General features: G+C 36.5%; 4 protein-coding genes and 2 pseudogenes across 4 annotated transcripts; 3 read left to right on the top strand and 3 right to left on the bottom strand.

Annotated features, from left to right (window-relative positions):
- The first annotated feature begins 336 nt into the window (after positions 1-336).
- LOC120197340 (RNA demethylase ALKBH10B-like) lies at positions 337-1,531 on the top strand. Its single transcript, XM_039198904.1, has 3 exons — positions 337-420; positions 507-661; positions 877-1,531. Exons 1-3 carry the CDS (start codon positions 376-378, stop codon positions 1,529-1,531), a joined length of 855 nt encoding a protein of 284 aa, XP_039054835.1. The 5' UTR covers positions 337-375.
- A 6,397-nt stretch (positions 1,532-7,928) lies between these two features.
- LOC120197399 lies at positions 7,929-10,904 on the top strand. The gene is made up of 8 exons (XM_039198941.1): positions 7,929-8,047; positions 8,144-8,270; positions 8,360-8,435; positions 8,701-8,773; positions 8,872-8,967; positions 9,496-9,546; positions 9,960-10,328; positions 10,517-10,904. Exons 1-8 carry the CDS (start codon positions 7,979-7,981, stop codon positions 10,832-10,834), a joined length of 1,179 nt encoding a protein of 392 aa, XP_039054872.1. The 5' UTR covers positions 7,929-7,978; the 3' UTR covers positions 10,835-10,904.
- A 2,316-nt stretch (positions 10,905-13,220) lies between these two features.
- Positions 13,221-14,150, bottom strand: LOC120197702. The gene is made up of 3 exons (XM_039199122.1): positions 14,031-14,150; positions 13,739-13,945; positions 13,221-13,619 (listed from the first exon to the last, which is right to left on the bottom strand). Exons 1-3 carry the CDS (start codon positions 14,073-14,075, stop codon positions 13,359-13,361), a joined length of 513 nt encoding a protein of 170 aa, XP_039055053.1. The 5' UTR covers positions 14,076-14,150; the 3' UTR covers positions 13,221-13,358.
- A 2,161-nt stretch (positions 14,151-16,311) lies between these two features.
- On the bottom strand, positions 16,312-17,436 carry LOC120197339 (annotated as a pseudogene).
- Positions 17,437-17,476: 40 nt separating this feature from the next.
- Positions 17,477-18,927, top strand: LOC120197337. Its single transcript, XM_039198903.1, has 3 exons — positions 17,477-17,500; positions 17,771-17,887; positions 18,730-18,927. The coding sequence occupies exons 1-3, from the start codon at positions 17,477-17,479 to the stop codon at positions 18,925-18,927; spliced, it is 339 nt and encodes a 112-aa protein (XP_039054834.1).
- Positions 18,928-19,208: 281 nt separating this feature from the next.
- LOC120197701 lies at positions 19,209-23,534 on the bottom strand (annotated as a pseudogene).
- Between the last annotated feature and the right edge of the window lie 2,058 nt (positions 23,535-25,592).

Raw genomic sequence — 25,592 nt, 5'->3', positions numbered from 1 at the left:
TTTCCTTTAGTTTTCTGTTTTGATATGTTACATGGTTTACTTCATTTAAATTAGGCTTCCATTCCATTTTATTAGTTGATGTTATCTCTGGCCCTTTACGGATTAAATTCTGGTGATGATTTTCTCAATTCCCTTGTTCTATAATCAGTGTTGTTAATTATATTATTTTATTATATCAAATACGATATTTGTTATCGATAAAATAAATTTCTATAAATTAAAAATGAACAAAAATTTATTAATTGATTTAAGTAATAAATAACTTAATATCGTTTGAGTAGGTATCAAATTCAAAGCATGTGTATAAAAAATTCCCGTTAGATAACTATTTCCTTTCTGCATGATGCTATTGAACGTTTGGTCGAGTTGCAAGATATGACTGCAAAGCCCGATTCCTGCATCATCGATGTCTATAATGAGGTTGGTAAAAGATGGTGCTTCTTGTGGTTTTATATAAAGCGAGCTAAGCTTTTAAGGATGATAGTATGGTGGCTTTTTCTTTCTAGGGGGATCATTCACAGCCTTGCACATGGCCACCTTGGTTCGGAAAGCCTGTTTGCCTCCTGTTCTTGACTGAGTGCGAAATTGCTTTCGGAAGGGTAATTGCAGTTGATCATCCTGGGGACTTTCGAGGCTCTCTAAAGCTTTCTCTTTCACCCGGGTAATAGTTTTACTGTTTCTCTGATTATGAAAACATTCATGATCCTTCAAAATTTTAATAATATCTATATATTTCTGGATCACTAAGGTGAAAGTTAGGCATTTAGTCGATCTTGAAAACTGGTATTATGGCTTCGAAGGTATTTCAAGTTCCATATGAGTCTCCTGTTCTGTTTAATAGCCCTGAGATTGTGTTATTTCTTAACTATCATGCAGATCTCTCCTTGTGATGGAAGGAAAATCGACTTATTTCGCCAAGCAAGCCCTGCCATCCGTCCGGAAGCAACGTATACTTGTTTCCTTTACCAAGTGTCAACCGAGGAAATCTGTGTCTGACAACCAGAGACTTATTTTACCTTTGATTTTGCAGTCGTCTCGACAGTGTCTTCCACCTAATAGATCACCCAATCATTTTCGACATTCTGTTGGATGCAAGTATTATGAAGTGGTTCCAACAACCGGTGTACTGTCAGTCTCCCCGACTTGGCGACAAATTCGACCTCCGAATGGTGTTCAAACTTTATTTGTGCCCGGTCCAGTTGCTCCTTCAATTCCTTTCTCGGCTCCGGTTCCTGTCCCACCCGGTTCAACTGCTTGGCCGGCTCCTCCTCCAAGGCATTCCCCACCTCATCTACCTGTTCCTGGCACCGGAGTTTTCCTACCTCCACCAGGATCCAATAATTCATCACCTCAACTATTGCCATCTACTGCAAATGAACTCAACATTCCCGTTGACTCAACTTCCCCAACGAAAAAAGAGTATAGCTCTCAGAAACCCAACCTTCACACAACTTTTCCTGGGGTGAGCTCGGATGGGAAATCTCGAAACCAAGACGGCAGTGGAAGTTTAGATGGAACTGGCAGCGGGTGATCTATGATGACAGTTGTTGGGAAATAAACCAAGTACAAGTAATTTCCCTATAACCAGATTAGTGAGAATGCGAAATAAAAGCGGAAAAATAATACCCGAAAATTGATAACGGAGTTCAGCCAATTGTGCTTACGTCTCCGGGCTGCTGCAGATCTTTTACTAAGAGAGAAAATTTACAGGTGTTTACAAAACACTCACTACTCACAAGAAAGCTCTCTAGTATAGGAAGAAAGAAATGTTTTGGGATGATTTTGAAGCTAAATGGGTAAGGGTATTTATAGTAGAAACTTAGGGACTAGTCTTTGAAAATACCCTAAAGTGCAATGACTAAAGTGAATTTACCCATTCCTATTTTCAACAAACATCTACCAAAATTTTACCAAACTTTGAAAAACATTTTTTCAAAGAAACATTTACCAAACTTTGAAAAAATATTTTCCAAAGTTGGTTGCCAAACTATGAAACTTTTAACAATCTCCCACTTGAAGACTGATTTTAATATGTCTTCACACCTCGATCAATGCAGCAGCATGTCTGGTCTTGTTATTCTAGCATGCCAACTGAAGCTGAACACAACTTCAGTTTGTCCGTAGTCACCGTCTTTGTCAACATGTCTGCCGGATTTTGAGCTCCACTAATCTTTTCAAGTTTCAAAATCTCATCTTCCAGAAGAGACCGGATAAAATGATATCTCAATTGTATGTGCTTTGTCTTGGAATGAAAAGACGGATTCTTTGCTAGATGGATAGCACTTTGACTGTCGCAATACAAGATATTGTTTTCTTGTTTCTTGCCTAACTCTTCCAAGAAACTTTGGAGCCAAACCATCTCCTTGCTGGCTTCCGTAACAGCGACATATTCTGCTTCAGTTGTGGAGAGAGCAACTATCTTCTGTAGTTGAGAAACCCAACTCACTGCAGTTCCTCCTAGAGCATAGACATACCATGTAGTGCTCCTTCTGATGTCGACATTTCCGGCTAAGTCAGCATCTACATAGCCTGTCAGTATCATATCTCCACCTTTGAAACAAAGTGCTTTGTTTGTGGTACCCCGAAGATATCTGAGGATCCATTCGACTGCTTCCCAGTTTACCTTGCCCGGATTATTCATGTACCTGCTAACAGCTCCCACTGCATGAGCAATATCTGGTCTGGTACAAACCATGGCATACATCAGACTTCCAATTGTTGAGGCATACGGCACCTTCACCATGTGTGCACGTTCTTCCTCCGTCTTTGGTGATTGGTCTTTGGAGAGTCTGAAATGAACACCTAAAGGTGTACTTACTGGTTTAGCATCTTGAATGTTGAACCTGGAGAGTACCTTGTTGATATACTCAGCCTGTGATAACATCAAAGTCCCCGAATTTGTGTCTCTCTTGATCCTCATCCCAAGAATCTGCTTTGCAGCGCCCAGATCCTTCATAGCAAACTGCTTCGACAATTTCTGCTTCAAGTTTATGATCTCTTGCATGTTTGAGCCTGCAACGAGCATGTCATCAACGTACAACAATAAAATAATGAAACTATTGTCGAACCTCTTGATGTAGCAACAATGATCTGCTTGGCATCTGGTAAAACCACTGCTACTCATGAAACTATCGAACTTCTTGTACCACTGTCTAGGAGCTTGTTTTAAACCATACAAGCTCTTCTTCAACCTGCATACCAGGTTTTTCTTGCCTGCCTCTATGAAGCCTTCTGGCTGCCTCATATAGATCTCTTCCTCCAAATCACCATGAAGGAAAGCTGTCTTTACATCTAACTGCTCAAGATGTAAATTCTCTGCAGCTACAATTTTCAACACCAGTCTGATTGTAGACAGTTTTACGACTGGAGAGAAAATTTCATTGTAGTCAATACCTTCTTTTTGCTGAAAACCTTTGACAACCAATCTTGCTTTGTAGCGTTTTCTCCCATCATGTTCTTCTTTGATCCTGTAAATCCACTTGTTATGGAGCGCTTTCTTGCCTGGTGGTAATTCAGCTAATTCCCACGTCTGATTTGACATAAGCGAGTCCATCTCATCTTTCATGGAAGACTCCCACTTGACTGAATCCTCCACCTGCATTGCTTCATCATAGCACTCTGGTTCACCATTGTCAGTCAGCAACAAATAGTGCAAAGAAGGCGAATACCGTTGGGTTGGTTTAGGAATTCTGGAGGAGCGTCTCAGTTCTGGTGTGTGTGGTTCTTCTTAAACTGCTTCAGGATTGATCTGAACATCATTTCCAGAAATCTCCTCGAACTCAGCAAATTCTTTTATTTCAGCTTCGGTATTACTTGATTCTGCGGTTGACCTATCTTTGTACATCACATTTTCATTGAAAATGACGTCTCTGCTTCTGATGATCTTTCGATTTTCCTAGTCCCAAAACCGGTAACCGAACTCATCACCACCGTAACCAACAAAGACGCATTTGTTGGACTTGGCATTAAGTTTACTTCTTTCAGCAGAGTTTATGTGTACATAAGAAATACAACCAAACACTCTTAAGTGTGAAAGGTTTGTTTCTTTCTTGCTCCAAGCTTCCTCTGGTATTCCGCCATCCAAAGGAACTGAGGGCCCACGGTTGATCAGGTAAGCTGCAGTGTTGATAGCTTCAGCCCATAGAAATTTGGGCAATCCGGCATGTATCCTCATGCTTCTGGCACGTTCATTCAGAGTTCTGTTCATGCGCTCTGCTACGCCATTCTGCTGCGGTGTTATGGGAACTGTTGTCTCCATCTTGATCCCATTGTTTGCGCAGAAATCTCTGAAACTACTGTCTCTGTACTCTCCTCCATTGTCAGACCTCAACCGCTTAACTTTCAAACCAGTCTCATTTTCCACCATGGCCTTCCATTTTCTGAAGGTATCAAAGACTTCTGATTTCTTCTTCAGAAAATAAACCCACACCTTCCTTGTTGAATCATCGATGAAGGTGACATAATATAGTGAGCCTGCAAGAGATGGAACAGGGGATGGTCCCCATACATCAGTATGAACCAATTCTAACCTTTCTGCCTTGGGAGTCTTGCCAATCTTTGTAAAACTGACTTTCTTTTGTTTTTCAAAGATGCAATCCTCGCATAGTCCGACATCTACATTCTTTAGATTCGGCAGCTTCCCTTTTGACAAAAGTATCTTCATTCCTTTCTCGCTCATATGGCCGAGCCTTTGGTGCCATAGGTTTGATTTTCCAACAGCATCTGCTACTGCAATGATATTCTCTAAATTTGAGGTTACATAGAGAGTACTGGTCTTCTTACCACGAGCAGTGACGAGTGCTCCTTTGGTAATCTTCCATTCACAGCCTGAAAAAGTTGTACTATATCCTTCTCCATCAAGCTGTCCAACAGAAATCAGATTTCTTTTGAGGCCAGGAATATGTCTCACTCCTGTCAGCTTCCAGGTGGTCTGGTTTGGCAGCTTTAGTCGGATGTCTCCTTTTCCGACGATCTTCAAGGTTTCATCATCAGCTAGATGAACCTTCCCAAAATCACCACTGACATAGTTCTCCATGATTTCTCGGCATGGGGTGGAGTGGAAAGATGCCCCTGAATCCAAGATCATGATTCAATCGGACTGTTGACGCTTAAAATCATGGCATCACCTGTCTCCTCCGTCATGTTGGCAGATTCCTGTGCGCCGGTATTTTTCTTCAGTGCTCGGCAATCTCTTTTGAAGTGACCCTTCTTGCCGCAATTATAACAGGTAAAATCTTTATTTCCTGTTCTTGATTTGCCCCTTCTGGATTTTGATCTGCCACGATCTGAATTTCTTTCTGAAGTTCTCCCTCTAGACTCCGTGTGCAAGGCTGAGGAGGTTGATGCTTCACCCGATTCTCTTCGTCGAATTTCTTCACTCAATACCAGATCCCGAACATCGTCGAATTTTAATTTGCTGTTTCCCGACGAACTGCTGACTGCTGTAACAGTAGCATTCCAACTGTCTGGTAGAGATGATAAGAGAATTAAAGCTCGAACTTCATCATCGAACTCAATTTCCACTGAACTCAACTGGTTGTGATTGTGTTGAGTTCATTTAGGTGTTGTGCCACCGATGCCCCTTCCGTCATCCGCAAATTGAATAATCGCCTCATCAAATGAACTTTGTTTGAGGCCGATGGCTTCTCGTACATACTGGAGAGAGCCGCCATAAGACCCGCCGTGGTCTTTTCCTTTGCTATGTTAAAAGCAACATTGCGGGATAACGTCAGTCGGATAACTCCGAGGGCTTGTCTGTCGAGAAGAGCCAATCTTCATCCTTCATGCCCTCTGGTTGCTTTCCTGAGAGAGGTTGATATAGATTTTTCTGGTACAAAAAATCTTCAATCTGCATCTTCCAAAAGCCAAAGTCTGCACCATCGAACTTTTCAATTTTCACCTTCCCTTCGTCTGCAGCCATCGCTCCCACTCGAATCTGGCTTCGTTTGGATCGTTTCTGACAATTCTTGCGAATCACCGTGTATTAGAACACCACCGTCGACAAACTCGTATCGCTGACCGAATTTCACTATTCACGAAATTCACTATTCACATGAATAGTAATGAATAGTAACCTCGTAGAAAATTTGACAAAATTCACAACCAAAAGCTCTGATTACCAGTTGTTGGGAAATAAACCAAGTACAAGTAATTTCCCTATAACCAGATTAGTGAGAATGCGAAATAAAAGCGGAAAAATAATACTCAAAAATTGATAACGGAGTTCAGCCAATTGTGCTTACGTCTCCGGGCTGCTGCAGATCTTTTACTAAGAGAGAAAATTTACAGGTGTTTACAAAACACTCACTACTCACAAAAAAGCTCTCTAGTATAGGAAGAAAGAAATGTTTTGGGATGATTTTGAAGCTAAATGGGTAAGGGTATTTATAGTAGAAACTTAGGGACTAATCTTTGAAAATACCCTAAAGTGCAATGACTAAAGTGAATTTACGCATTCCTATTTTCAACAAACATCTACCAAAATTTTACCAAACTTTGAAAAATATTTTTTCAAAGAAACATTTACCAAACTTTGAAAAAATATTTTCCAAAGTTGGTTGCCAAACTTTGAAACTTTTAACAACAACTAACAATTGTGTCGAGGAAACCTGCTAGTGCAGTTGAGAGAGAGGGGGCTGCGAACTGAGATGTGTGGAAATCGAATGCAACTGTAAAAGAGTGGCCAGATATTGATTCAAGACATTTTTAACATTTGAAACCAGTAAGATTAGGGGAACGAGGAACTTGTTAGTTTCTCGCAACAATACACCTTGTTCTTTTTCTTTTGTTCTTTGGTCGTCTCATTAATGATGATATCTGGTTTACAAGGTTCATTGGATATGGTTTAGCTATTTTAAACTGCAGGCCACTCTGATACCTGATCTGATGAAACAAAAGCTTTTTCAGTTGGTGCTGCTTAATCTTAGCAATTTTGAATAGCATACTATTATATGTTATGAATACCATACAAAATAATAATTAAATTTTTACTTAATACATGACTATGGGATATGAAATATCGGAGGATGCTTTCGTTTCTTTTAAGTAAAGTCTCAATTTTAAAATAATTTAAGTATTTTAAAAGAAGAAAATAGATGTTGAGAAACAAGGACGGAGATATTAAGGGGGTGTTTGGTTTAGGGTATCTCACATTATCAGGAGAATGGAATGTCATTCCCCCTTTTAGTTGGCAAACATTCCCAGCCCCGGTAATAAGTTATTCCCAACAGTGATATTTTAGGAGTATATTACCAGGAATATAAATACTCATTCCCTTAGGTATTGTTACATTCCTGGCTTTTTAGACTAAAATGCCCTTAAATTTTTTTTTCAAAAATATTCTTCTTCTGTTGTTGAATAAAAAAAAATTCTACGTAGGTTAAATTATAAATTTATCTTTAAACTATTTTATATTTACAAAAAATATATAATTAGAAATTTATATGAAGTTCAGGGGTTAAAATAAAATTTTACCATTTCATTAAACATATTTATCTTTTTAATTTTGTAAAAATAATTATATAAATTTTATGAATTTAAAATTTTTAAATAAAATATATAAATTATTTATAGTAATATTATAGTAGAATTTAACTTGTTAAAAAAACAAACATATAATAAAGACAATTTGGTAAAATATACATTTTAATAATTTTTTATTCTTTTAACTAGACACTGTAATATTATATCCTTGCTAAACGAACCAAACACAAAATACAACATTCTAAGTAATTTTATTTATGCCGGTATTCTTATTTCAGGCTTTAATCTTATATTACGTTAACCAAACTCACCCTGCTACCTCCAATTAAACTGTCTTTACTAAATTTTTAACGATTTAATCTTTCTCATTGTCTTGATGAGATAGATTGTCGGGCCTGGAAAACAAAAAATTTCGGATCGATAATCTGACCCAACCATGAATATTGAGCCATTGCCCAAAATTTTCAAACAATTTAATGGTTTAGTGGTGAAACAAATGACTGAGACGGAGATGGAGCATCCCAGGTTGATTCTACACAGTTTCCTTACAGAAGATGAATGCAAGGTTAGATCCAAACTTTCGATCCCACTTATAATCTATTTCATCGTCAAATTATGAATGAATTTAACAGGAAAAATAATTGAAAGCTTAATAAAACAGGAATTGGAGTTCATACACAAGAGCTGCAGTACGATTGGATACAGGCCAAACGTGTTTTCAACAACGCTTTCTCATCTCATCGCCACTAACTCTGCTCATCTAATCACCCCTTTTCTTCCCATCAGAGGTTCTTCGTTAATCCTTTGTTGCTTCTGTTTCTTTTTAATGAATAATTTCATTATTTTTAATTATTAGTTTTAAAAATTTGATGTACAGATAGGTTGAAAGAGAAGGTGGAGGAGTTCTTTGGTTGTGAATATGAGCTTGTTACTGAGTTCACTGGCCTCATTAGGTACCAATTTTGGCCTAAGTTTTTAAGGAAGTTAATAGTAATATAGGATTGTTACACAAACTCGGATGAGAGTGTTGCATATGGATATGTGTCTGACATGGGTATCTTCGAATTTGTAGAGTTTTACCCCCACATATACATAACCATGTCCAAGTGTCGGACATAGATACTTAAAGAAAAGTGATAAGTCGATGTGCATATGCTTCTTTATTCATTTTACCTTTGATTAATGTTATGATTACCATACATCATGCGTATTGTATAGTTGGAGCAGAGGAGCAAGTATAGGTTGGCATAGTGATGATAACAGGCCTTATCTCAAGCAACGCGACTTTACGGTGTGTGTTCACAGCTTTTTCTGGGAAATAGTAATGTCTTTTGCAATTAGTCTTTTGTCAATAAATTCCTGCTTAGGGTGTTTCGTTTTTGTTTGAAGGCAGTGTGTTATTTGAATAGTTATGGGAAGGATTTTGAAGGCGGACTGTTTCATTTCCAAGATGGGGAACCGAAAACGATTGCTCCTATGGTTGGAGTAAGTGCAGCTGTTAAATGTCCTCTTAAGATATGTCTTCTCTTAGTATTTCTTGCACGGTAATGTACAATCATATTTAAGCAGGGGTATGCTTAAATCTTTAAATGTTTTCCATTGTCTGGAGGGTGTAGCTCCATATCCATGTCTGGAGATGTGTCGGGTGCTTCAAGAAAAATGAATATTCGGAGTAACAATCTAGAATTATTGAGGTCTAATTTCGAGAAGTACTTCTCCAAGTGTTACTTATAGGAATTAAATAAGGGGTAGAAAATGCCTTTGAGTTGTTAGTCATGAGGAAGGTAACATAATGTGGTTGGGGTGCCAAATTTCGGAGTTCTTACTTTGCTTGTGTAGAATCCATTGGTTGCTAAGATGATCTTTACTTAATGAAATGTAAGGTATTTGGAAACCTCTTCTGCGGTGAGTTTCCTCATCTCGGTGAAGAAGCAGCCATGTCTATTTTATTAGCTAGTGAAAGCATGTTCACTCTGACATTTGATTGATACTCTTTGCGTTAATATATATCAGGATGTCGTGATTTATACAGCTGACAGCCGCAACACTCATTCTGTGGATGAGGTACTCTCTCTCTCTCTCTCTCTCTCTCTCTCTCTCTCTCGTAATATATATATAATATGCTATGTAATTCGTCTATCAAAGGAAAATGAATGCTATTAGGGTTCAATTGGGAAAACCAAGTTTAGCTGCTTAGTGTTGGGCTTGATATCGATTTTAAAGCAGGATTTTAAGCATGGATTTGAGCTAAGAAGATAGTGCCAATACTGTGTCTTAGCTGAGTCACGTTCTTAGTGAAAATTTGACTTATGCTAACTTCCATTTTCTTTCATGGCTTGACAATTTTATAAAACTCAATCCCGTAATGTAAGCGGTAAGAGAGTATTCTGGAAAAAAAAAGTTGTTAAATATGCTGCAAATAAAATGGGCCCTTTACGTTGGCCATTTTGGTGTTTACATATTACATTATTTGACAGGTAGCCGACGGAGAACGGCTGACACTTACTTTATGGTTCAGCCGTGATAGTTCCCATGACGAGGATGCTAAACTTATTTCACTACTTGAAGAAAACCTAATGCACAAGTCTAACAATGTGCCATGGTCATTCCTACCTTTGCCAGCATCGGATAATATGTACTGGTTTTCACCTAACCAAGCTTCTAATCAATACATCGAATTCGATATTCGCTTGGGAAGATTACATGCTCTTGGATTTGATGTATATTATTCCCAAGATTTGAACTTTACTGCGGATTTGTCTGAACTCCTTATGGAACCGATGCAATTAGCAAGGCGAGATCAATTGATTGACCATAAATTTGTCAACATTCTGCATTCACTTCAGGTTTTCTTACTATCAGTATTTCAGTTTCAAAAAATCTGTTGATTTGGTGCAATAGAATAATAAGATACTGTCATATTTGAATTTATCCACGAGTTTAACTGAGTCTACTCATTGCAATTCCTAAAGCTGTTTCAGCGGATATTCCGATCATCCTCTGATAACCAGAGTAAATCTCTGATGTTGAACAGGTGGCACAGTTTTACTTTTGGAAATTGTGCAAATCTCAAGCTTTGACAAACGAAGTTCAATGCGACAAGGCTGTTCGATTATCACAACCACAATCCGAGAAGATTACTCAGGTGAATTCTGTTTTTCTGAAGGATACTAAACTGGTGGAGTCCGTTTTTCATAGTGCGGATCAATGTTATTTTGATCCAGCCACTTTTTCTGGTGCTATTACTGCATGGGAAGACTATTCATGCAAGTTACATAAAGAAATATTATTGAGCTTGCCTCAATGGAGAGCTCATCAAGCTATATATAGTATCAAATTTGATGTGTCATGATTCTGGAGGAAATTTAGTTATAGAATCTATGGTGATCTTGTGATAAATACCTCAGCTTATTAGCTATTTGTATTTTTAGATTTTATAGCCCAAAACTGTTTTGCTTTTTGATCAAATTAACTAAATCTGATCGGTTAAATTGGTTTAAAACGATAAATGCTCACCCCTAGCCTTTAGATGCTAGTGTTAAAACATTCCCCTGATGACTGAACAACTGTGGTTATATTATGTGCCATAGTCCGGAGAGGAACCATGAATTCTAGGCATCAACTACTTATTAGAGTTGGTGTTAGTATTCAAGTGTCCATACCATATTAAGCCTTTGAATTGCCTTTTGGGAGCAAAACCGCTAGGCTCGAAGAACTGAAGCAGACAATACCAGAGTTGGTCAAATCCTGTGAGACCTAATAGGTCGATAACAAATAATTCCCCTTGGTTAGGGGGGATCGTAACAATCAGTATCAAAGTTGGCTCTGAAGTTACTAATGGTGTATCATGTAGGATAGTGAGCTTCCGTTCAAATGGGGATGTCATGGTCCTACAGAGGAGCTATGAATCCCGGAGTTGATCAAATCCTTTGAGGCCCAATAGGTCGATAACGGATAATACCTCATAAGTTGATGTGAACCTCGATACTATGCTTTGAGTTCATTTTGTCCGATTTGGAGGTGTCTTCTACAAAATAAGTTGGATTTAGGTATGGATGAATGTTTTGGTTTTGGTAAGAATCAATGAATCAAGTGGTAACTTTACTCGGTTATATATTGTCGGCATCGTACCCTTCTCCAGCACATACCCCATATCCGATACTCACACCCGAGTCGAAAGGTGAAAACTACATCTCTCTTTAAGCATTTCATTGTCGGACACATATTTAGTATCTGATATTCATACCGGAGTCGAAGTAACATAATTATTCACTCTCCCTCCCCCATAGGTGAAAGCTACATTTCTCTGTTATATTCCTTTCTTTTTGAAAACAGGTAGCGTTATATTGTAGGATAAAGTGGTACTGCTTTTTGTCCCCACATGCTGCATTTGCTGACATATTTTACCTTGGGCACCGAAATCCCTTTTATATTTATTTTTCAATTTTAAAACTATATTCATTCTTTTTTATTAAATATTTATTATATATTATGCAAATAAATGAATGCGGATTTGATATTGTAGAGAAGCTGGCAGAACCAGAGGATATATTATTATATCATGAGAATGGAATATAAAGGTATTAGGTATGTTATCCGAATCCGGATATGTATCTACACACTACAATAGAAAATATTCTTTGATAAACTATGCTTTCCCTCCCTCAATTTTAGAACTTTTATAATTTCATTCTAATCACATCGATCTCAAAATTCTATGTTGTCTTTTTCAACCATTTTAAATATTGACAAATTTGTCTCATTGTCTCCTCAAATTTGTCTCATCGTTTCCTATCACTCTATTAATTTAGGTTTCCTTAAAATCTCTTTAAAACTTGTTAAATTTTAATTCAAAATTCGAAAAAATAATTTGGATTTATAATTCTCATTATTCGATCACCTTAAAATCAGAATATATTGTGTCTTCTTATAATTTTTAAGAGATAGATATCATTAATACGAAAAGGGAGTGACAAAAAAGAAGGAAAAAATATTTATTAGAAGAATTCTATTAGTACAAGAAATTAGCATCGGTGCAATGAAGCAAGGGTATGTAAAATATGAGAATCATCTCTATAAGTAGGGAAGAATGCAAGATTTTGTGTTTGAAGGGGCAAACTTATAAGATCTTAAGCATAGGAGAACTTAGAGGGGTGAAAACATATTTTCAATAGAAAATATTTAAAATATATAGGAATTTGAAATTTTTATTCGCCCCTCTAGATTATATGTAAGTGGAAAAATTGGAGTAATATTTATTAATATATCATTAAGATAAAACAAAAAAGGGGAATTAAGATTAGATTTGGTGCATGGTTTGACACAAGTGCAATATGAAAGTGGATTTTAGTAGAAGAATGGTCCCCTCTTGTCTGTTGAGAATCGAGGAAAATAACCCCTTTCACTTCATTCTCTTTGTTTTATTGTGTATGTTGCTCCATATTCGTTGGGTAACCCTATTTATTGCTTATTTCGAGTTTTTTTAAAATATTCGTATTTGATATTTTTATTTAAATACGAATATGAGCAGTGATGATAGGTTATAAGAGTGTTAGAGAAAATGATAAAAAAAAGAGAGTAAAATCTTTATATAATTTAATTATTTTATTTATATTTTTTATTGATTAATAAGTTCATTTTATACGGCTAAAATTTTAAGATGTTTTATTATTTTTAAAGAGAAACCTAAATCTCATATTTTCAGCTTCAAATATACATAATGGCTCTCAACATGCTACTACTACATTAGAAGCCTGGGCTACATTTTCATTTCAAGGATTTTCCCGGTAAAATTTTCGATTTTCTCAGTTCTCCATATGCATTTGAAACTAAAACATTACGAGTTTGGAGAAAGAAGATGTTTCTTCTCAAATGATTCAAACTTGGTCGAATCTATTAAGCATTTGAGAGGTGGTAAGAGTGTGAGGTGGAATTGGAGGAAGAGAAGGCTTTGTAATAAAAGGCTCCGTCTTTATGTGGTTGTCGCGGGTGAGTGTGTGATGCCTTTTACGTACAGCTCTTATCGGTGGCTCCTCCGTCATTGCCATCCCCACAATTCCGTTGTTCACCGTCGTTGGCTGCTCTGATCTCTTACGTGAACTCTCTGCGGCAACTCTTCCTTCACGTCCCTTTCCATACTTGAAAAACAAATACATACTTGGCAAATTAGGTCATTCATTCGTTAGTTTAGTGAACTTTAATTGATGTATTAACTTTTGTAGAAAATGCGAAAAGAAATAAGAATATTGTAACGTACATCGATGGAAGAAGAAGCAGCAGCAGCAGACATTGGGCATTTCACAGGTCGATCTTCATCCGGAGGTTCCATGGGATGTTCGAAGGGGCAGAAGAAATCGACGTCAAACTCCACCGCATGTGGCTGCCGGCGCAAGTCCATGTCTATTCCACCGCCGTCGAGTCCCGGCTGCTCCCAGCTCCGCCCCCTCACAACAACTTCACTTTCCTGAAAACGAAAACAAACATGGATTCAACCATAAATAAAAGCAAGATTCTGGAATTGAAGAAATGCAGTTGGAGAAAGGAGCTACGAGAGATGGGAATTGAGGAGAGAAATAGAAAGGAGTGAAGCTCATGGAACAGATTGCAGAGAGAAAAGCTTGAGTCTGTATTAAAATGAAAGAGAAGGATAAAGCAGAAGAAAAAGGGAGCATCAAAAGAAGGAGAATCGACGCTTGCACAGTGAAACACCTTCAACGGTCCCTCCCAGGCTCATACTATAATATTTATACACTCAACTACCTACGTAGATATACACAACTATTTTATAATTTATATATATATATTGTATAGAATAAAAATAATGATCGACCAAATGTGCATATACATGTGTTGTATTTCTCAAAAACAAAAATAAATTTATATTTAAATAAAAGAGACGTGTGTTCTTCATATTTTATATAACCATCGATATTTAATTTATTGATCGATTAATTCAGATCGTGTATTGTAAAGATTTATCATAAGGTAACCATTGCAACCCAATTTTCTCTATTCACAATTCTATAATTCAAACTTTTAACCTTAATTAAAAAAATTAATATCTCATCTCAATAAATCAATCGACAATTATATATATTATTGTTAGAAAAATTCAAAATTTAACCATTTTCTCTTTGTTTCTTTGTTACTTTACTAGGTCTGTATGTACACATGAATTGACGGGGGCTTTTTCTTTTTCTTTTCTTGTTTACTCTTTCCTTTATTGCTTTTTACAAACCGCCGCTGTAGTTTGGTTGAAAATCTCCCACTTTTCCTTTGCTTTTTCTTCTTTGGGGTATGCACAACTTCATCATATATCCCTTAATTTCCAAAAAATAATATTTCAAGTTAAGTTCTTTTAGCTCCTTGATTAAATGAAAAAATTGCATGCTTTGCTCTCACAAAAATAAAAAATAAAAATCAATTTAAGGCCGCTGTGAAATTTCTACTTTTCATGGGCAATATACCTGATAATAATGCTTTCCATATGTGAAAGTTTGTCCAATAGCTTCGATGTGTATGTCAATATTATATTCCAATTAGGGTGACTAAAATAAAAAACTACTAATAATTGGATGAGTAAGGGTGCAGTTCACCCTTAATTTTTAATTAAACTTTTTTCTCATTTGTTACAAAGAACAAACCTAAAACATGCGTGCAAATAAGTTTAAGGGGATAATTGCGACGTCAATCTTCAAATGGTTTAAATTCTAATTTGATCCTTGAAACTGAAAATTATTTAATTTACTTTCCAAACAATAATATATTATCAATCAAGTTATTTCATCTTGTTATTTATTAACTCAATGACACCTTGAATCTAACATAGAGAATATTTAATCACACAAATTAAATTGGATAAAATTATAAATGTATGTGTATATATTGTATGTTCTTTTAAAACATCAAATTCAAGATGTACATACCATATATATATATATATATATATTAATAATTTTATAAATAATTATTTTAAGACATTAGCAGTGGAGTTTTCTTTGTAAATATTTCCACACTTCATAAATGGCAATATTTGCTCGATATGTTGCTTCAAGTCAAGCCTCGCATATGACAGCGTACAAGGGCGACGCCGTTGTTGAATACAAAGAAGTAAAGGGAGGTTTGAAGACGGTAATAACAGAGGAATGGGTGGTTTTTGATGAAAATACAAAGATGAGTGAAGAAAATAATGACAAGAATTCATCTGCACTCATTCATCATGTTCCATTTTATAATCTTCATGAAATCCCAGATTTCATATGTTTCTAGCAGTTTAATTTGGAACAATTATAACGTGTGGGATTATATATATATATATATATAAAATCCAACTCGAATAGCTTGCATAGCACAATTTTTCCATATATTTTCCAATTGCTTTCATACTCTTTAACTTTTCTATGTATTGATTGGTTCATCTGTGTTGAGTCAATAGATTATACAGTAATCAATGCAGACTATATATGTTTTGTTTTGTTTGTCTTAATTAGTCAAGTTGTATGTCTAAAATGATTTAATTATAATTTTGGTCTTTTTTTATTATGTTCAAATTTAAAATTTAATTTAGTTTTTCTAAGAAATGTTATTTTACTATTTTTGCTCATATTTTATGTTCGTTTTACTTCTATATAGTCAATACCATTAACTACTCAACGTATACATTTAAGTGAATTTCCCCTAAAGCTATCCCATTCAAGGTTATTTTTAAAAAAAATAAAAAAAAAATATTAAAATGATAAAAATATTTGTTAAATCGAGTTCAATAATAAAGGGATGCTGCTAAAGCAGGAGCATAAATGGAAAAGTAGAAAGTTGAAAAGAATATATATATACAGGTGAGGCAGACAATAAGTGATGGAGTTGGATTATCATTACCGTCGATTTTAAACCTACCTGATAGTGACAAACTTGTTTGTACCATGTCTCGCCCAATGACTCACAAATCAATTGGATTACTGAAGTTATAATTTTCAACCGCGAGTTTCTCGAGGACCTTCTTGAATGCCCCCTGACTCATTTCCGGCCAGCTATTCTCGCACCACGCCTTTTGGTGCTCATTGGCAAAGGATACATGGTTACGTTTGTGGTACAACAAGCGGATTGCCAACCACCACAGCCCCATCGATAACATTGCTGAGGGGTTCCGGTGCCCGAGCAAACCGGAATCGGAATGCGTGAAACATCCATGTCGAACCATTTATTTGAATGTCAATATTCTTCTTTGCTGGCTTCACACGTTGAACTGTAGAATCGACGTTTTCCTTTGGCTTCCTAGGCTTATTGGCCTTCGGCATCTTAGCTGAAGCCCCATCCTGCCTTTTCTTTGGTTGAACACCGTCCTTATTAGCTGGTACCTCTTCGACTCTACTTGCCACCATCTCATCTCTTGTTGAAGAATCAGGTGGCGGCTGCAAATTTTACAATGACTGAGCTGACGAAGTTTCCGGAAGAATGCCGTAATTGGGGCGGCGGCCGGTAACATGTTGAAAAACTTCTCTCTCTCGCCAATCCAACTATCCCGAGCATAATTCATGGGGATATGTGCCTCAGAAACAATGCAGTCCCGTGGGTGAAAGGCTGCATTGGTATTAACCATGAGATTGGAATCACTCCCGGGATTAAACGGCTTTGTGTCCCGTTCAACCACGCTCGACATTAGCTGCAGACCGAGATGTCCTTTGAAGGAGGGTTCATAATTTTGGGGTGTAAATGGATCTTTAGATTTTTGCCCTTTCTGGAGAGAGAGAACTCAAGAGGAAAAACAAACTAAAAAGAGAGAAGAAAACTATAAAAAAAAAACTATGAAAGAGAAAGTGAGAGAGGAAATAGAAAATAAGATTTACCTTTAAAAAAGGTAAATATAACATTTTCATACTTAATTTTGATATTTATCTGTAATATAGTATTTAATGGAGCATTTATGTACTTATTTTCATAATTAGGTACCATCCCCATCCACATGCATTTGGATTTCCCGGTGATGATCTTACCATCGATGGAAAGATCAACCACACCCGCTGTTGGCTCGCGTCGTTCCAATTCATCATCGCAGGAGCTTTAGAGGTTGACGGAGAAGAAAAGGTATGTGACAATTGACATGATGCCATATTGATCCAAATTTCAAGCATCTACTCCATTCGTGTAACCCATTTTTTGAGGACTCACCTCCCCATACACGAAACCCGCCGTTTCCCTGCCATTAAAGCTTTGAAACTCTGGAGCCATCAAAGAGCTTTCAACATTTCTTGTGCCGCAAGAAGAAGAATCAGATATGACGACGAAATAAGAGAATGGGTACAATGGAAAGATCGCAATGCTCGAGGTTTACAGTCAATCTGCTAGAGAAGAAGCTCTTATCGTTCATGCACTTGTAGATGAACAACAAGTTGAACTTCTTATATTCAAGGTCTGGTTTACCATCAGCTTTTGTTGTTGTTGTTACTTTGATCTATTTACACCATGGTAATCGGTATCGCCGCCGGTATTTATAATTCCGATCTTATATTTGGTTTGTTTCCGTTAATACCGGTAGAAACGATTCCGGTCGGAAAGGTACATGACTCCAAAACATGGCAAATTTCCATATAAATTTATATATAAAAAACTTATAAAAAATAATTTTAAATTTTTGGATAATCATTTGACACCTCTACTTACCACGCGGCTCTGCCCATGTCAATATCAAGATAAAACAATGCATTCATCGTTAGGACTTAGGAATGTAAATGAGACACCTATATTTTTAAGTTATTAAAATTTGATTTAATTTTTCTCTAAAGTCAACTCGGTAATTTTCGAGCCGAACCTAAATTATCACTTGGACAGTTGGACCAAATTCAAACACTATAATACTCGACTCAAATGGCTCGCAAATCTAATCAAACCTTTAGATTTTAATGTATATTTATATTTTTAAATTACATTTATATCCTTGCTATATGTTATTAAATGCAGACAACTTAATTGAACTCAAGCTCAAACTTTAATACAAAAACCGATGAACAAATTTAATCAAGTTTGAATAATGTAATTATATATTGGGCTGAACTTGAATTTATAAATCGATTTTTCAATCAAGCTCAAACCGAGTATGGAGTCCTTCGAGCTTGAGTTCGTGTATGTTCAGGTTCAGCTCATTACACTCTAAATCATTGGTACGATATTGACCATCTTCATTTATAGTCGAATTTCTAGTCTTTTGTTTTTTTTTTTTTTTTTTTGTGAAAGAACGATTTGTCATTGTTGTAGGGGTTTTCTTCATGTTTGAGCTACGGGACTTCACCAGATCCATCAAAGAGTGTGATTCCAAGAAGAGCGGTGATAAACTCCATTTATAGAATGGAAGGTCCTTTTGATCCTTCCAACATTCAATACATTGAAATAGCTTTCCAATGGCAATCTTTTAAGGCCCGCTTCGGCAATAGCAGGGAGAACATTGAAATTTGATTCGGATTATCGTGTTTAGTTCGATTTTTATTAAACTCGGCTCGATTGCTAATATGATTCAAATAACACAACCAACAGATCTCAATACAAGAATATTAACAAACACTGTAATTGCATATTACAAATATGAACTGGGAAAATGAAACCCAGGGATGATTCGACAATGACCGATGAAAAATCCGAAAGAATAGAAACCCTACCTATACAGAAACACAATCACTGGCCACCCATGAAAACCTATCATAATGTTAGCCCCACCCATAGTTAATAGTTCCTTTTTATCTCTTCTTGTTTTCGGTTAATCTCTAGGCAGAGGAACAAGCAGTCTATGTTAGAAGCACACCAATTTGATTTCTTCCTCCGAATTTTGCCCTCTTTTTTCCCGGATTTCCTCTCTTTGTCGATTTCTAAGAACATAGGTTCAATTGCATGCAAGTTATAGAGTAAGAAAATTATAAAAAAGAAAAATGAAACTTATGCAAGTTTGCAAATGTACTTGCCGTTGATGCTTCGAGTAAAATTTGTCGTTATTGAGTGCTACGTGTTAACCCACTTCGGGACACATTTCTGCATAAATAAGAGAATCTGCTTAGTTATATTGAGTATCAAAATTCAAAATATATACCTATGTAATCAATGAATACTGAACTAGAGTGGTGACGTTTATATAGGACTCCACAAGTCATTGAAGATCGATTAGCTGAAAATTGAAAAGGAATAAAAGGTGGATCCATTGGAATAGGTCACTACAGCTTGAAGCTATGTTGTTCCGACTCTTCATTTTGCTTCAAATATCCGTGTGGACATGTGTTGGATATATACACATAGACCAACACTTGCACCCAACTACCCGAGTGAGTAAAGACTTGAAGTAAAAATATAAATGAATCCAAACATCAACATGTAACCAAATCGGAAGTTCATCGGTGTATTGAAGTACCCTATCCAGAAGAGTATAAGAATCTCCAATCTATATAATTCTTGCAGCGCTCATTCGAATTACTCTAAACCGTATGCAGAGTTGCTCATCTTTTTTACAAAGGACAAATTATTGATATGCATGGACATTTGGTCGTAAACAACAGAATGGGTATGGGCCAAGTAGGTTATGAGTCCTGTATCTTTACTAAGACAGGATTTGTACATCCTTGGAGGGTCATATCCTCGAACATATGTCCGGATATGTGCTAGACATGAATGTTGGGCATGAGTACTTCAAGAATGAAGAGTTGGAGTAATATAAGATGAACCATGGCTGATAATTTTGTAATTTATAAAGGACAAATGCAACAAACTAAGGAGACTAATTTTTAACTTAAATAATTTGAGGAAAATAAAGAATATTAAATAGAAACAACTAAATAAAAGATGGAAGTACCTTCCACCAAGCAGCTGAGCAGCCGATCCCTTGGAGTTACCGAACCGCTTGGCCCTGTTATCGTGTTCTTTCTCCACCCCATGGCAGCAACCTCTTTCTCCATAGCAGCTACTTCTCTTCTCATCCTTTTAGCCTCAGCTTCCATTGCCTTAGTCAATGTTTCCACCTTCTTAGCAAGTATCTGAAAAATACAAGGATTACTAGAGCATTTATCCTGAACAATAAATTAAAATGGTATTGACTTGAGAGAACACATGTATCTACCTCAATCGCATCTTCCTTATCTTTAAGGCTTTGATCTTTCTCATGACCAGCTTTCCTCAAAGCTACGACCTCTTTCTGCAGCAAATCATACAATACTCCTGGAACATTATCCTCGGTGTCTACTGGCTGGAAGTCGTCTGTTTTTTCATCATTCAGGGCCTCACCCTCCTTGGTTCCCTCAGAAGGCTGGTTTAATGATGCATTTGATCCGGTTCCATTTAAAAGCACTTTAGCCCTATCTATTGATCTCGTGCCTCCGTCAAATGACTTGGGTGTTCCTTTAGCATGCTTGGACACTGTACTAGAAGACAAAGAAGATCTCAATTGAATGCTTGGTGATCTCTTGGGTAAAGATCCATTGGATGTAAGTTTTAAGTAGTTATCAGCTCCACCAAGAGACTGACGCCTAGATCGTCCATTACTCATGCTTCTTCCATCTGAGGTATTGATACTAACACTGTTTGAAGATCCTCTCAAGTTTTCTTCTAGAACTTTAAGCCGCAGTTGATATTTCTCCTGGAAAATCAGAGAAAAGCTCTTATTTCGAAACAAACAGAATCAAAATAGATAACAGAATGGTAATTATCACAATCAGATTATACTTTCAATTGTGCTTCAGATTTTGCAGCTCGCTCGGTTATAACAAGCTTGTCACGAAGTTGCTGCATTTCTCCCTGGAAGAAATAAAGTCCACAATGAATAAGAACTATTAAAGCAAATGCCTGTAGTTTTATTCAATGGGAGAAACTGTCTACAAAAACCTGCAAGAATCTTCGCTCTTCAAGCCATTGTTTTACGGGCATCACTTTGTCATTAGCATCTTTCCACTCGTTTGCTACAACTTTGGCGACTCTATTAGCAGTTACTTTCGCACGTGCCAGCTCTCGATCAAGTGTTTTTCGTTCCTCCTAAGAAACACAAAACAATCATTCATTTTGAGAAAAGCTTTAGGATTATATCAACAAAAAGGAAATCAGGCAAACTAGAAGTCTAGAACAGGTAAAATTTAGGCATTACATTAATTTCCTGAACTTTCCGTTGGTAATCTCGAACTGCATTTGCAGCAGCACCACCAGCAAGAACAGCCTCTTCCAGCTCCCTTACTGTTTGTGTAAGCTTTTCGACCTCTGCAACCTTTCGGCGATGCATTTTGTCCAAAATTTTGTTTTCTTCCTGCCACAGACAAGTAGTAAACATGTGACTTTCTTCATTATATAGTTAACGGACTAAGCCAAAAAAATATGGATCTGGGAAAAGGAAACACCAAGGATGATAGGAATACCTGGCAAATTTCTATCTGCTTCATCAACTCCTGGTTTTTGTTTTGGAGATCATCCACCATGGACGCTTTGGCCAATGCAACCTGGACAGTTCTTTCTGCTTCAAGTAAAGCTGCTTCTTTTGATTTAGTTAGACGGTCAAGGGCTTTGTTATCATCTTGAAGCTTTGCAATCTGCACCAAAAAAAAAAAAACTAACTGGTAAGAAAATAATTTATCACATATAAGTCTAGAAGGCATTCTATATTTTCTTTGTGAGACAGAAGCAACAGTTCAAACAACATATGAAATACCTCTTGCCGAGCCAGTTTCAGCTCAGCCTCCAAGGGTGCAAGAATTGCTTCAATCGGAGGCATATCATCATCCTTTTGAGCAGCATGAACCCTCCGCAAAGTGGCCTCAGCTGCAAACTGAGCAGCCATGGATGCCTTCTTCTCGTCATTTATTTTCTTGATCTCAAGGTTCTGTAAAACATGTTTATGAACTAAATTTCTTTCTAAACACGACAACATAAAAATTAGAAAGGGTTGAGAAGGATTTGAACCAATACCTTGCTTTCAAGAAGAGAGTCTGTCAATTTAAGATTCTCCGCCATTTTCGAGAGCTCATCAGTGATCTATGGTACAAAAGAAAAATAAAAAGAGTCAGTTCCATCTTAATCACAAAACATGTTACAAGAATTAGCATAGTTAGATCGATTAAGTTGATTTTGATTGAGTTTTGATCTCCCCTAACTATACACACCAAAATTCAGACCATCTTCCATCAATTTCTTATTTTTATAACATTATTATAATTTATAAATTTCAAAGATTTCTTAAATTTACCCCAAAACTCAAACATCCATCACTTAAAAAGAAGGTAAATGGACCTTCTACTAAGATCAGACTTCAATCCTCGAAATTAGAAAATTCCAAAAATTTTCTAAATATTTATTACTTTAATTACAACTATTGCTAAAGAGTTCCACCAATCAATTAAGTTTAATTACTTCCAAAAAAAATAAAATCCAGTAATTTTTTTTCAAAAAATTAAAAAATAAACCTCTTCGACAGCCTTTTCTCTTAGCTTTTCAGACATCCTTAATGCCTTAATTTCCGCTTGTGCTTCTCCCAATTCTCTATCTTTGTCTGCAATCCAATCCAAAAGGCAAAGAAATTACATCAAAAAAACAATAAAGTTAATTTTTAACCAAAAGAGCAGTTGAATTGAACCGAATCAAGGCGAAAAACAACTAGATCCATCCACATTCATCACCTCTAACTTCATTCTCCAATCGGGTAATCTCCAGCTTCACCGGATCCGACCCGTGAAGAAACGGGATGAAATCATTATCCGCCTCGAAGCTAGGTCTAACAGCTCTCCTCCTCGACGAACTTTTCCCTCCACTCTCCCTAAACGACGCAGAGACCGTCAAAGGCGGAGGTACACTCGCCTTCATCGGCGACTCGCTCCTCGCATTGCTTCTTATCTCCGCCGTTTCGCCGGCAATCTCTTCCATCTCCGATTCAAACACTTCCTCTCAGCAGTGCAAGCACAAAATGCAACCAAAAAAAAACTATTCAGGGAGAGAAGTTTGCTTCACGTCTATAACTTGAAGTTGGATATGAATGTTAGGGTTCCAAAATCAGTTGAAACCAGATGTTTGAATAGGTTTTGAGATATTTATAGAAAGTTTGAGCTTTGAGTGAGATAAAATAATAATTTCGCATTAGCTTTCTCTCTCTAAATTGTGGGTTTAAATTTGGTTGCAGTGGCAGTGTGAGAAAGAGAGTGTTAATTATTTAAAAAAATCTTAATTTTTCATATTAAATAAGAGTAAACTACACCATTTCTCACTGAATATTACTCTTTCTCTTATTTCAATCACTTTATTTTCAATTTTTTTAATTTATTTATTAACTTTTGAATTGTTTCTATTTTGGTCACTATAATAATTATTATTATTTTATGATGTGGTATTTTTTTTATTAAAATATAAAAATAATTTAAAATAAATAATAAAATAATATTTTCACTTCTTCATCATTTGCAACATCTCCACCTCTCATTTTAGTCTTCGTCGACCAGTATCGGCCTTCGAAACTAATAATCGGATGATCTGAAATTGTACCTAGAGACTCACTTCGACACACTGAGTCCAAATCTTGTGGATTTTTCATCTGAAAATGTCTCAAAACCCATGAATATATATAGAAATATTTTGGTTTCCTCATTTTCAATCTTTTATCTTTGACTTTGGAGCATGTTCCGATAAAATGGAGGTTAGATTTGAACTCAAGGGTTGAGGAGAAGTGACCCATGAAATCTGGGACGGAACAACCACCATTTAAGATGGTTGACGCCGATCAAAGTTTCGATTTTCTTTTTTTTTTTATCAGATTTGGAGCATGTTCCGATAAAATGGAGGTCACATTTGAACTCAGGGGTCGAGACAAAATGATCGATGAAATTTGGGACCGAATGGCCACCATCTACAGTCGTCAACGATGGTTTCAATGCCGGCGAACAATGGACGATCACCATTTACTTTTATTTTATATTTTAGATAATTTTTATATTAAATAATAGTAAAAAATATTATGTAATACCGAAATAATAATAAAATAATTCAAAGAGACCAAAACATGAATAATTCAAAACTTCAGAGAGTAATTTAGAAAAATTAAAAGTATAATTAGTGAAATAAGATAAAAAAAAAAGCTGTAGAGATGACAAAAAGAGGGTGTTTTCCTATGTTGCACTAAAAAAATAAGGACAACGGATAAGAACGTATTCTCTTAGGTTTCTTTCTCCCACGCCCGCGATCTCCCGGCCCGCTTTAGAGGGGAAGATTAGCAAAGTGAGAAAAGACAAAGGGCAAGAGAACAACATTTTATTCTCTTTGTAATAACTTCCAGATCGGAACAGGATTCACGTTCATTTCGTTGGCGGAAATGATCAAATCCATTCGGGACTTTGGGAACCCAAAAATGAAGTCTTTCGACTTGATTCATATATAGAATCAATGATAAATAGACAAAAGATTGATGAACGAAATATCTTTTTTCTCTAAAAAATAGAGAGAGAAATAGCAGATGCTCAATATAACCTATATCGAACACTAATTCCTATCTATTGATAGGAAGATCTTTGTCAAATATTGGGCTCTGCCTATTTTTTAAGAGTTTCTCATATCCGAGGTAGCTTTCCACAAGCCCCACCCCATACGACTAGTCGGGGTAGCCTTTTGAATCAAACAAAGTAAGTAGCAAGGGCTTCATATCTACTTTCATTCTAAAGGAAACCGAAAAACCAACCTTTAGTCAATAGGATCCCTACTTCCCTCTTTGCAACCTCATCACTTTAATTTAAGTCAAACCCATTTCTTACTTAGTCATCGGCGGAGCGCACCTTTGGTACTTCAATAGGAAAAGATGTTTGATAGTGAATTCTTTCGTTTGCTAGGGCGAGAAAAGGCTATTTCAATCTAGAAAACAGCCGAAAACTCGAGAGGGTCGACTTTGGAAGCGTTCTTCGGTAACCAAAGCGGCACTCCCTTCTTTTGATTATGTTGTGACTAAATCCAATCCATAACCCCGAAAACGAACCAAAGTTCGTTTCCTTTCGTCAAGTAGGCATACAAATCACTTACTTACTTTTACTTTGCCTTAGAATCTATTAGAATAAAGCAAAGGAAAAGGCATAATGGATAAAGAAAAGGGACAAGGGTGGTCTTGCTTGGTGCGAAGGCTGTTGGTTTGG

This window comes from Hibiscus syriacus, unplaced genomic scaffold (genome assembly GCF_006381635.1).
Source record: "Hibiscus syriacus cultivar Baekdansim isolate YM2019G1 unplaced genomic scaffold, ASM638163v2 tig00117048_pilon, whole genome shotgun sequence".
Lineage (NCBI taxonomy): Eukaryota > Viridiplantae > Streptophyta > Magnoliopsida > Malvales > Malvaceae > Hibiscus > Hibiscus syriacus.
The sequence above is the reverse complement of the archived record's forward strand: the minus strand, read 5'-3'. Positions and strand labels throughout refer to the sequence as shown.